The sequence below is a fragment of the Pituophis catenifer genome, unplaced genomic scaffold (genome assembly GCF_029215685.1).
Source record: "Pituophis catenifer annectens isolate HBS135680 unplaced genomic scaffold, rPitCat1.0.hap2 SCAF_4, whole genome shotgun sequence".
NCBI lineage: Eukaryota > Metazoa > Chordata > Lepidosauria > Squamata > Colubridae > Pituophis > Pituophis catenifer.
Genome location: NW_027256884.1, coordinates 106,443,902 through 106,456,761, shown reverse-complemented (window position 1 = coordinate 106,456,761; position 12,860 = coordinate 106,443,902). Strand labels below are relative to the sequence as shown.

Below are 12,860 nucleotides of genomic sequence, written 5' to 3'. Positions count from 1 at the left end.
GGCTAGTTTAGAGGGTGCTTGCTATGTTCTCAGTATAGTTGACCATTATTCCAGGTATGGTTTTTGCTACTTATTGAAGACTAAGGTAGATACTTTTTGGTATTTTGTTCAATGGATTAAGTTTGTGGAGAGAAAAACAAATCAAAAAATAGTTACCATTGTAACTGACAATGGTACTGAGTTTGTAAACACAAGGTTTAAATCAATGTTAGATAATGCTGGTATAAAGCACAAATGTTCAGCTCCAAATAGACCACAACGTAACTCATATGTTGAAAGGAGAGGACAAACCCTACAAGCAATGATGAGATCAATGTTAGCTGATGCAGGTTTACTGGCTAATTTATGCAGAGAAGCAATTATGTGTGCAAATACACTCTTAAACAACACCATAAATACAACCACTAACAAAATTCCATATACCGTATGGCATGGAAGGAAGCCGGATTTGAGCTACATACACACATTTGGGTCACCTGCATGGGTACATATTCCAGTGCAGTTAAGGCGTAAGGGCCAGAGTAGGGCACAACAATTAATATTTGTTGGTTATAATTCAAACCACAGGTCCTACAGATTTTGGGTAAAAGGAATAGCAACGGTAGTTAACAGTGCAAATGCCAGGTTTATGGAGCATGTAGGGTGGAATAAATTAGGGACTGAAAATGAGGTAATCATTGAAACTCAGACTGAAGCTACCAATGAAATGCCAGAGATCCAGAGCGAAGAGGTAGAGAAAGACTTAGTACAGGAAGAAGTAAAGGTGGAGAGGCAATCTGTAAGTCCTGAACTCCCAAGAAGGTCGAGTAGAGTAACAAGACCACCTGATAGGTATCAGGCAACTACAGTCTATCAAGTAAATAAAGTCCCTACTATATTTAATGAGTTGACCACGTTTCCACCTGAAGACCAGAAAGTGTGGAGAGGTGCAATGACTAAAGAACTACAATCTTTGCAGAATTTGAAAGTGTATGAGTCTGTAACAATTCCAAAAGGGAAAACTATACTTGGTAGTAAGTGGGTATATAAATTAAAGACTAGGATAGATGGGATACCAATATATAAAGCTAGGCTGGTAGCTCAAGGATTTAATCAGTCTCCTAATGATTATGATGAATTATTCGCTCCAAGCTTAAAAGCCATTACATTAAGAGCAGCGTTGGTATGGGCACCTAGAAATAAATATATAGTTAACCATTTAGATGTAGAGACCGCATATCTGCATGCACCATTACAGCATGAAATTTATTTAATGAAACCCTCAGGATTTGAGGAAAATGGGAAGGCTGACTGTTGGTTATTAAAGAAAAGTCTGTATGGGTTAAAACAGTCAGGTTATAAATGGAACCAGTGCATTGTAAAAACATTGAAGAATATCGGATTTAAAGCAGGATTAGCAGATCCATGTTTATTTAAAATGGAAAGGGATGGTATAGTATCATTATTACTTCTTTTTACGGACGATATAGCTCTGATTACAAAGAATGAGCAAGAGGCCAACAGGATTGTTGATGAATTAAAAGCTTATGTCAGGATTAAAAATCTAAGGGAGATACAACAATACCTAGGTGTAAGGATTGAAAAAACTAAGGGAGGATTTAAATTATCCCAAACTGATAAAATTAATAATCTATTAAAACAGTTCAGAATGGCGACAAATATAGCTGTAAAGACTAGAACAAAACATACAGATCTTCGGTATCTCAATGTAAGAGAATGTATAATGAACAAGATGATAGAACTTGTATATTGTGCATCAGAAGACAATGTGGCTGATCATTTCACAAAAGCACAGGGAAGTAGGAAACATATAGATACATGTGAACAGTATGGTTTAAGATTGTAAATATATTAGTCTACCCAAAGGGGAGAATGTTGGATGCTTATCCTATGGTTGGGTAGGTAATATATAGAAAACTATGTTCTGTAACTTTAACTGCTACAACATGACTAATTGGCTGTGCTAAGCAGACATAAAAGAAGGCAGCAAGTTCATTCACTTCTGCTCCTGCTATTAGAAGGTTGAACTGCTGAAAGGAACTGTGTCTGTGTTACTGAAGAGAACTGGAATTGTAAGCAAACTATGTTTTTGTGTTGAACCGTGATTATTTGAAGAAGTGTTATCTTTGTTTTGAGAAGCCAAGTTTGGTTTTTTTACTACAAGTAAAGACTGTTTATTTTTCTATCAACGTTCAGAGTCTGTGAGTATCTGTGTGTTTTGCTAAGCAACGTATCTATTCGCTGTCTGGTCCGTTGCACCACTTTGCAGAGGGCAGTTTTACCCTCAACAGGAGGTGGAAAGGAGAGGGCAGGGATGATGGGAGTAGGCGGAAGAAAGGCCCCTCCCAATGGCTCCCTGTCAGACAAACGCTTCGACGTCTATAAATACCTGGGCAAAGATACAGCCTGTTGTGCCTTAAAATGGCTTCTACTGGACTGCCTTAAAATGGCTTCTACCAGCATAATTCTGGAATGCCTTGAGCAATTTCAATCAAACTTGGTACATAGATGACTTACTCCCTGAAAAGAAATATTGCGGGGGGGGGGGGTAAGACACTCCTAACACTCTTCAGGGGGTGTGTTAAGATACAGCCTGTTGTGCCTTAAAATGGATTCTACTGGATTGCCTTAAAATGGCTTCTACTGTACAGCAGAGTGGAGTTGCCATGGTAGCAGCGCACTCTCCCGGCTCCGCCACAGCCGGCCAGGGGTCGCAAGAGGAGAAGGGAGGAGGAGAGCCGCCATGTCGTAATGGGCTCCAAGAGGAGGAGGGGAGCCCATCCCTGTCCCATTGTGAAGTGCTCTAAAGTTCACTGTGATGTGCAGAGTGCTGCGAGAGTGCTTTGTGGCCTGCCCGACGCCTCATATTAGAATCAGAGGGGGAGGAGAGAGATACAGAGAGGGGGGGAGAGAGAGACTGGGGAATGGGGCGGGTGGGCGGAGCTGCATGGCGAAGGGCGAGCAGGCAGCAGCTCCGCGGCAAGGCCAGCAGCTGGCTGTCAGGGAAGGCAAGCGCCCGAAAGGTACCGGAGTCGCTCACTCTCCTTGAATGAGACGCTCTGGTTTATGCACCGGCTGCGCAAGCGCACACCCAACCTGCCGCTGAATTAGATAAATGGTGTGCGCTTGCACAGCCGGCGTGTGGACCAGAGCGGCTCATTCAAGAAGGAGAGTGAGCGACTCTGGTACCTTTAGGGTGCTTGCCTTCCCTGACAGCCAGCTGCGGGAGAAAGGTGAGCAGTAGGAGTCCGGGGAATGGGGTGGGTGGGCGGAACCGTGGGAGAAAGAAATTTAAAAAGTTTTCCTACCGGGTTCTGTGGGCGTGGCTTGGTGGAAGAGGGTCTTGGGACTGAGTGGGCATGGCTGTGAGTGACATCAAGTTGGCCATGCCCACTCAGTCACAGGACAGACACCCCACCAAGCCACGCCCACAGAACCGGTAGGGAAAAATTTTAGATTTCACCCCTTGGGCAGAGAGAGACACACACACATAGAGGAGACACACACACAGAGAGATACAGAGAGCGGGAAACATAGGGACAGAGAGATACAGAGAGAGAGGGGGGAGAGAGAAAGACACAGAGATACAGAGGAGGGAGAGAGAGACAGAGATACAGAGAGGGAGGAGAGAGAGAAGAGAGAAAAATACAGAGAGGGGAGAGCCGGTGATAAATTACTGAACAATTTCAGTAATTGTGCAGTTCTGCAAGTAGAGATATCATTTGACATATTTTGCAAAAAATCCCCCACATTTCTCTGAATTTGTTTTTGTTTCAAGTGTATGAAAGGTAAGTTTTTGCAGTCAATATTAGATTTTATATGCGTTGGATTTTATGGAATCATTTACATACATAGTTTATAGAAAGAAAGGTAGAAATGTGATTCTACATTATACTGAAGACCACGATTTCAAGCTGTATACCCCTTGGATCAGTGGTTTTTCCTTTTGAAGGACTGCTAGAAAAAGATTGGGAATTTCCATTTTTGTATCTGAGCTCAAGAAATTACAGCTTCTGAACTCAAGAAATTAAAACCTTTTAAAAAACTTGAACCTTTTTTTTAATGGTAGTTCAAAACTCAAAATACGGGTAACAGTATTGAATAAAACTTCAAATTCAGTAAAGATGCTTCAGAAAATACATGACTGTGAATTTAAACATCTGTCCTTAACTTTTTCAAGAATCTCTACTATGTCCTAAGAATGAGCACTTTCACAGCCATGAGAGATCATTTGTAATAGCTTCCTTGCTATTTTCAAGTGAAATTGTGCTCCTTTATTTCTGTAAATACAACTTAACTGTTGTCTTGGCATCTCGGAAATTATGGAAGCTAGTTCCCATTTATATGTATGTATGTATGTATGTATGTATATATGTATATATGTATGTATGTAGACACTAGCCAAGACACTTCCAATTTTACGCGGGAGAAAACCTGAATAACCAAAGACCTACATACAAACACCCGCGAAAACCTCAGAAAACATATTTATTCAGTGTGTGTATGTGTGTGTGTGTGTGTGTGTATATATATATATATATATATATATACATATATGTATATGTATATATGTATACATATATGTATATATATGTATATATGCAACTTTTGGTGTATCGGGTCTTTTCCCGTGTAAGATTCAGAGTATCTTGGCGACGTTTCGACGAGGTCCCACTTGTCATCTTCAGGTTGGTGTCTTCGGCTTCATGCCTGTGTGAGCAAAGCATGATCGGAGCTGCCGTCTCTCTATAAATACTGGTGGGGAGGTGTAGGTTGTTGGCTTTGTTGCTGTGAGCGGGTGGGTTGGCTGTGTTGTTACATCTTGATGAGTTAATGTTTGCAGATTAGTCGGCTGTTTCATAACATCCTGTGTAGGTGAGGTCCTTGATGTGTGCCCATTAGTCTTTTGTTTTAACGACCTGGGTAATGGGCTGTGTGTTAACATCCTGAGTTCTGGTGTTGTGATATCCTGATTTTTTGATGTAATGTCCTGAGCAGATGGCTGTGATGCCACATCCCGAGCTTTGGTTTGGCTCCGGGTTTGAGGTCTTGCCATGTGTTCATGGCGTGTGTCAATTTGCTTTGTGTGGGGATTGGAGGGGGGTGCAGCAGCTGGTGATGCCGTGGTCTGGCTTCTGGATGGTGGTTGTATTTCGTCTATGGGATGGGTTTGGGTTTGAATCTGGTGAGGATGATTGGTGGTGGTGTCATGTGTTATCTTGGGTCTGGTGTTAATCTTCATGGCTGGGACTCTTCTGTTGATTAGGGCTAGTTTCCAGATGTCCGGTAGGCGGCAGCTCCGATCATGCTTTGCTCGCACAGGCATGAAGCCAAAGACACCAGCCTGAAGATGACGAGTGGGACCTCGTTGAAAAAATCTTGCTGTGATGTAAACATCTTTTCCAAGAAAACCTTATTAAACAGATTCATTCAATAGAAAGTTGTCTAATGGGTATGTTGCAACTGTATTTCAGCTATGCAGTTGATCACAAAATTCCTGCACAATAATTTGCAAATAATTATTGGATTTATTTATTTAAAGTATTTCTATATGCTCAGATTAAAAGCAATCCTGGTGGTTTATGTAAAATGCAAAGTTAACATAAAATCAACATAATATACTTCCAGCTATAGGAAGAGATAGATCCCCACATAATCAGCTGCCAGTATTTAATCCCAGAATACTTGCACAAATAAAACAGTCTTGAATATCTTGTCAAAAGCTAATAGGGAAATAGATTAATCTCTTGTTCGAAGTGTTTTATAATACAGGGGCAATAACAAAAAAAGACTGCTTAAGGAATAGGGTCCCCTTGCATTTATGAAGATGTTGGATCCTAAACTTTGTATGCCTGCAAACGTATATAGACCGGTGGTGAAATGTAAAATTTGTTACTACTTATACAGTTGCCTATTGGCTGTTTGGTCTGTGTTTTGATATTTTGTGATCAATATCTAATTTTTTTTTTCTTTACTAGGTTTAAAATAGCACTATGGCTCATTCAAAGACAAGAGCCAATGATGGAAAAATTACATACCCTCCAGGAGTTAAAGAAATATCTGACAAAATTTCAAAAGAAGAGATGGTACGAAGATTAAAAGTAAGTGGGTAGTTTATTACATATTGTGACATTTATTTGGACAGCCCAAAATTGGATGTATGTGAAACTGTTTATTTTCAAACAAAAAGGCTAAACATGTAAATAATAGTAAGTTGTTAAAGTTTTTCTGATGAATTAGAAGAACTAATTCAATGAAGCAAAATTCCTTACAAGTATCTCTTTAGTTGCTTGTTAAACTGAATTGTGATGATCATTTTCCTGCCTAAAATAAGCAGAGCATGCCTTTTGTCTCCGACAACTTTTAAACTGCCTCATGCTCTCTATCTTAATGTTTATGTTTATTCAATATTTCTAAGTAAACATGTTTGATTCCTTGAACATTTTTAATTAGATGAGAGGAGAAATCTATTTTTCCTCTTATATTTTTTGTGGTAGTAGTATAGCAGTAAGCTGGTACTATATAGATCATTAAAGTAAGATTACTTAAATAAACACAAAATGTCATAGCTACAGTGGTTCTTGTGATAGAGAAGTCTTCTGTTGGAGAAGGGAAGGAATAGTATACTTTCCATCTGCGTTTTTTTTTTTTTTTTGAGGAGCAGTTATGCAATTTTGACAATTATAAAATATAATTCTAGGTAAGAACTAGGGAAACATTAGAACAATAATTGCAGATACTAGGAAAGTTATATGATTTAATGACATTTTATTTCTTGCACAATTGATAATGAAAATAATGATTTGACATCAGGAAAAAAACCATTTTAAAGTAGAGTTGTTTAGCAGTGAAACAGACTGTTTTAGGAAGTGTTTAAACAGAGGCTAAAGAGCCATTTATCAGGGATTTGTAGTAGTTTATTTCTGTATGAGGCAATGTGTGTGTGGATTTTTGTATTGTTTTGGAATTTTTTGATATAATAAAGTAGGCATTTTTGCTTAAAAAGAAGTCATTTCAAGTTACTTGTATCTCCTATTTGTTTTTTGAAAACAAACTGAATATTTGCATGAACGTTGAGACATTCAGTAATTATATTTTTAAATATATAATAATAACCATAATATTCTAAGGAAATAGATTTGTCAGTGACATTGTTAATTATCAGGGCCATATTGGATGATATGTTGACTATGGACAACACTGGATTTTAATGTACTAAATATCTTTAGTACTATAGATATTAGTCTAGGACTGGAAGGACACCTCCAGCGTAAACCATTCAGAGTTATTGGTTGTTTGGAGGGGATAGTTACTATTCTCAATCCAACCCCTATTACAGAGCTATTATGGGGGGGAAAACTGAAGGCAAGTATGCTATTTCTGCAATGCTAAGAGTGCTGTTTATTCCATGCTGAGTTTCTGGAGGAATATAAATCTTAAATAAAAGTACCACTTTTCTCAAATTGAATGTGACAGTATTTTGGATTCTTCCTGCACTCTCCTGATTAAAAGAATCTCCAAATTTGACAAAGAAGCAAACCAAAACATTAAAACCCTTTATTGAGTTTGTTTGATAGACATGGAAGTTTGGATTCCATCAAATTGGGTTGCTTTTTAAAATTTGGATTGAAATTGAATCTCATTGCTGTCTTTCACAGTTGTAGCAAGATGACCAACCTGGAGTTTTGTTTTTTTTTAATATGATGGGCGCTATCAGACTAAAGTGGAATACATTAATATCTTTCATACTATGCTAAGAAATATAATAAATATAAGTATTAAAAAGCAAATAATCTTCTGAAAACAAATCCTTATTAATACTTTCTGATGTATTTTAGTTTTTTTGTTACAATTTCAGTCTTTCAGCATGAGTTTATAGCATCTTAAAAAATAACAAACATAATTTTTTTACTACCAGTGCACGTCACCATTCACATTTATTTTAATCTTCAGGTCATAAACTATATTTCTATTGCAGATGTGTATATCAGTTACCTCTTAATAGAGAAATATAAAGTGATATATAACTAAAAAGTATTGAAGGCATTTTTGATCTTACAATTGAAAAAAGCAGATTTTTCTGAGTGTGTGTATGTGTGTGCATGCATGCACACACACACACACACACACACACAGAGTATTCTAATTAAAGAAGAATTGATGTCTTTGAACTATGATGCTGGTGTAAATTATTGCATATACCATAGACAGCCAGAGTAACTAACAGAGAAGTGTTAAAACGTATAAAACCAGATATATCACTAGAAGCCAAAATCACAAGACTACGTCTGATTTACTTTGGCCGTGTCATGCATGCAAATTCATTGGAGAAGGAAATGGTGCTAGGAAAGATTAGTTGAATAAGAAGAAGGGGCAAGCAAAGAACACTCTGATAAAAACAACATGAAATCTGATACAAAGTGAACATCCAACAATTTGAAAGAAGCTGTGCTTGAGAGGGTAGCATGGAGAGTACTAGCCTATAAAGTCACCAAGAGTCAGACACAATTAAATGATTAAAACAATAGCAGCAGCAACAACAACATGTATGTATGTATGCATGCATGCATGCATGCATATATGTATGATAGTCTATGAAATGTCCTGTTTATAATATATTGCTAACTTTTAAACATTATTTTTGCAGATGGTTGTAAAAACCTTTATGGATATGGACCAAGACTCCGAAGAGGAAAAGGAGTTGTATCTAAATCTTGCTTTACATCTTGCTTCTGATTTTTTTCTTAAGCATCCTGACAAAGATGTGCGCTTGCTTGTTGCATGTTGTCTTGCTGACATTTTTAGAATATATGCTCCTGAAGCACCATATACTTCACCCGATAAACTTAAGGTAAAGTTGTGTGATTTACTTAACTTCTTGGAATCTGGCTGTGTAACAATGCTATTTTATATTTATTTCTAAACAATTAAAAGCAAATTGCCTAGTAGATCATAATTTTCAATTGCATATGAAACTCTGTATTATGTGTTTTATGATGTGTATTTTCAATTTGGTAGATTTTTGCATAGTATTTAGCATATCTGATAATCACTATGAGGAATGTAAAACTCAGTCCTCATTGCTTTCTTTATTATCTGATTTTATTTATATGCCACTTACGGCAAAATAGAATGCCAAATTCCTATTATTAATTTTCAGTAATGGGTGGTCAAATCCTCCCTCAGCAGGGAAACTATAAAATTAAAAATGATAATTAGAGTTCTGTCTTTTTGAATTTTAATTTAAATCAAATCTTTTATGACAGAATACAAATGGGAACATTATACATTTATGTTTAATTAGGAATTAGCAGAAATTCCTTTTCTTCTTGTATTCCAAAAGCAATAATTCCAAGATGACGAAGAACTGAATTCTATTATATTAATAATGAAAATTCTGTCCTTTGCGCAGCATGATCATTATTCACCTCAACCTTTCTTTGATATTTGTCTCTGACTGTCTTAAAAAACTGGATCCTGTTTTTTGCTCCATTTTCCTAGTGACTTTAAATACTTTAAAGCTAGGTAACTATTAAGCAAATAAGTAATGTTTAATTAGATAATGTAAAACAATAAAGCATTTTTAAAAACTGTAATAACATTTAAAGATATTCTTAGGTAGTAAATTGGCAGATTCTGTTTATACGTATCAAATATGTAAGGTGAGGATTATTAATTGCAGAATGCAAAATTCTCTTGAAATTTTTTTTTTTTTAAATTTGATTTATATGCCGCCCTTCTCTGGAGACTCAGGGCGGCTTACAATGTGCTCAGCAATAGCCTTCATCCTTTTGTATATTTATACAAAGTCAGCTTATTGCCCCCACAACTGGGTCCTCAATTTACCTACCTTAGAAAGGATGGAAGGCTGAGTCAACCTTGAGCCTTGGCGAGATTCGAACCTGCAGTAATTGCAGGCAGCTGGTCTTAATAACCAGCTTAATAACAGGGTGCCTTAGACCACTGTACTACCAAGGCTCTATTTAATAAAAATTTCTTTTATAACGTATTGCATTCACATCCTATCTATTTAGAAACAGTATGTACTTTTTAAAAATTGAAATACTACCTTTATCAAGTAATATAGAAAGCTTGCATTGCTTAATCAACTACTAATTAATAAATTAAATTTATTTGCAACTCTAGGTATAGTTTGTTTTAAAGGCAAAAAATAAATTATATAGATGAATCTGTTTACACAATTTGGAAAACAGGGCAGATGGATTTAAGAAGATCCTTTAAAAATAATTGATGACTTCTCAATGGGGAGGGGAGGTCATAGGTACACTGACAAGATTTTTATGTGTTTTATGTTCCATTCCCTGTTACTATGAATCAGCTGCTGTGTAGAACTGTAGAATTTTAAAATCAAGGCACCAGGCACATGCAACACCAACAGCTAAAAGTTCAGACAAAAGTTAGTACTACCAAACTAATATTTAACATGATAGAAAAGATAAACTCTATATGAAGTTAAGTATTTCAGTTGTATTCCAAATAAATTAAATTACTATCTATTCTAGCCTTATTGTTTTCTCCTTCCTTTTGAAGGGCTGTTTTTGCATACTACTGAAAGGCTAATCGCTATTCAATTCTGTTTTCCACTGTTTTTCCATAACTGATGGTCAGTTGGTAGTAAGTGGGCTTTGACCAACTTGATAGGATTCATTACAATAGGAGACAGAAGACTGAGACAATCAGATGATTATGAGTTAGTGAATATAGGGAGTCAACAGACAATTATATTTGATAGATATCAAATATCTATCAATTTCTATCTGATTTCTACAAATATTTTTGATAGAAAACTGACATAATTTATGAGCCACTTTGGAGACCCTTTACATGTCATGCCATTAAGAAAAGCTAGTTCCATAGGAATAAAGGGTAGCTTGATAGGGATAGGGGATAGTTTATCAACTGTACTTCTGAGGAAATTGAGCTCTTCTTTATTTGGATTTAAATTGGGCTCTTAATTTTTCTGGTGTGTGTGTGTGTGTATGAGAGAGAGAGAGAGAGACAGAGACAGAGACAGAGAGAAAAACATTTGATCTTTCAAAAAAGGAGAAAGCAGCCAATGAAAGCTTAAGTTTTGACTTAGTACAGCCTATTTTAAATTGTTTCCCTTTTCCTTATAGAGTTTCACTGAAGGAGGAGGAAACAACCACAGAGGGAACATTTATTAATAGGGAGGTAGAGTGAAAAAGAAGGGAGAAGGAAGTATACTAGTAAGAGTTATTTAGCTGCACAGTTAGTTTCATTTTTAAGCCATTGTTTCTTTTTGCCTCTTAACCAGGTGGGCAAGAAGAATGGATTGAGGAAATAAACTGTAAAGCTAATAACAATAAAAACGCAAACGTGACAAAATATAGTTAGCACTAATTTAAATTTGCAAATATTTTTTATCCTGTTTAAAATTTTTGTAATTGATCATTATGAGTAAGTTCAGATATTCAAATTTTTTTAAAAATTTTAATTTAGTAGATAAAACAAAGATTTGCTACTACATTAAGACAATCTGATTACTGTTAGGCAATTATTGTTTTCCCACAACAGTTAGAATCTTACCAAGTTCTAAAGGTCGACCCCGAGGCGCCTTGTTTGTGGGGTGCCGCAGGGGTCGGTCCTCTCACCCCTCCTGTTCAACATTTATGTGAAGTCGCTGGGCGAGATCATCCGTGGTTTTGGGGTGGAGTTCCATCAGTACGCTGATGATACTCAGCTGTACATCTCCACCCCAGTCCATCCCAATGATGCCCTTGAAGTGATATCCCAATGCCTAGAGGCCGTGCGGGTCTGGATGGGGAGAACAGGCTCTGACTCAACCCTTCCAAGACCGAGTGGCTGTGGCTTCTGGCATCCTGATATAGTCAGCTGGTGCCATCGCTGGCTATTGGGGACAAGTTACTGGCCCCCACGGAGAGGGCTTGCAACTTGGGCGTCCTCCTGGACGCATGGCTGTCTTTAGAAGAGCATATGATGGCTGTGGCCAGGGGGGCATTTTATCAGGTCCGCCTGATTCGCCAGTTGCGTCCCTTTCTGGATCAGGACTCCTTACACACAGTCACTCAGGCACTCGTCACCTCCCGCCTGGACTACTGTAATGCTCTCTACATAAGGCTCCCCTTGAGGAGCACCCGGAGGCTCCAACTGGTGCAGAATGTGGCTGCGCGGGGGATTATGGGAGCGATGGGGCGCTCCCATGTGATGCCCCTCCTGTGCGAGCTGCACTGACTCCCGATGGTCTTCCGGGTGCGCTTCAAGGTGTTGGTTACCACCTTTAAAGCGCTCCATGACTTAGGGCCTGGGTACTTACGGGACCGCCTTCTGCCACTGATAGCCTCCCACCGGCCAGTACGCTCCCACAGAGAGGGACTCCTCAGGGTGCCGTCGGCCAGACAATGTCGGCTGGCGACTCCCAGGGGGAGGGCCTTCTCTATGGCAGCACCTGTCCTCTGGAACAATCTGCCCCCGGAGATATGTAGGATCCCAGATCTCTGTGCTTTCCGCCGTGCCCTTAAAACTTTTTTATTTCATCAAGCCGGGCTGGCTTAACTCACCCCCCCTTAGATATTTTTAATTGTTAATTGATTTTAGTTGGGGTGTTTTAAATTTATTGGGCCAAAATTTGTTTAATTCTTTTTTTTTTTAATTTTTTTTTTAATTTTTTTTTTTTAATTTTTTGTATGTGATGTTTTTATTCTTGGCTGTCCACCACCCTGAGTCCAGTGACAGAAAGGCAGTATAAAAATCTAATAAAAGAAATAAAAGAAAGAAAGAAACTTCACTGTGCTTGATTGAAACATTTTCTTTCACCTTCAACCCTTGATTCGCATTAGACAAGATTTCTGCACATTTGT

General features: G+C 37.9%; 1 protein-coding gene across 1 annotated transcript in view; it reads left to right on the top strand.

The window, feature by feature from the left end:
• The window catches only part of PDS5B (PDS5 cohesin associated factor B), an 89,165-nt gene that overhangs the window by 29,904 nt on the left and 46,401 nt on the right, over positions 1 to 12,860 (top strand). Inside the window, exons 2-3 of the mRNA XM_070942803.1 lie at positions 5,979 to 6,101; positions 8,648 to 8,851. Coding sequence (XP_070798904.1) covers positions 5,994 to 6,101; positions 8,648 to 8,851 — 312 coding nt within the window. The 5' untranslated portion in view covers positions 5,979 to 5,993. The remainder of the gene's footprint in view (positions 1 to 5,978; positions 6,102 to 8,647; positions 8,852 to 12,860) is intronic.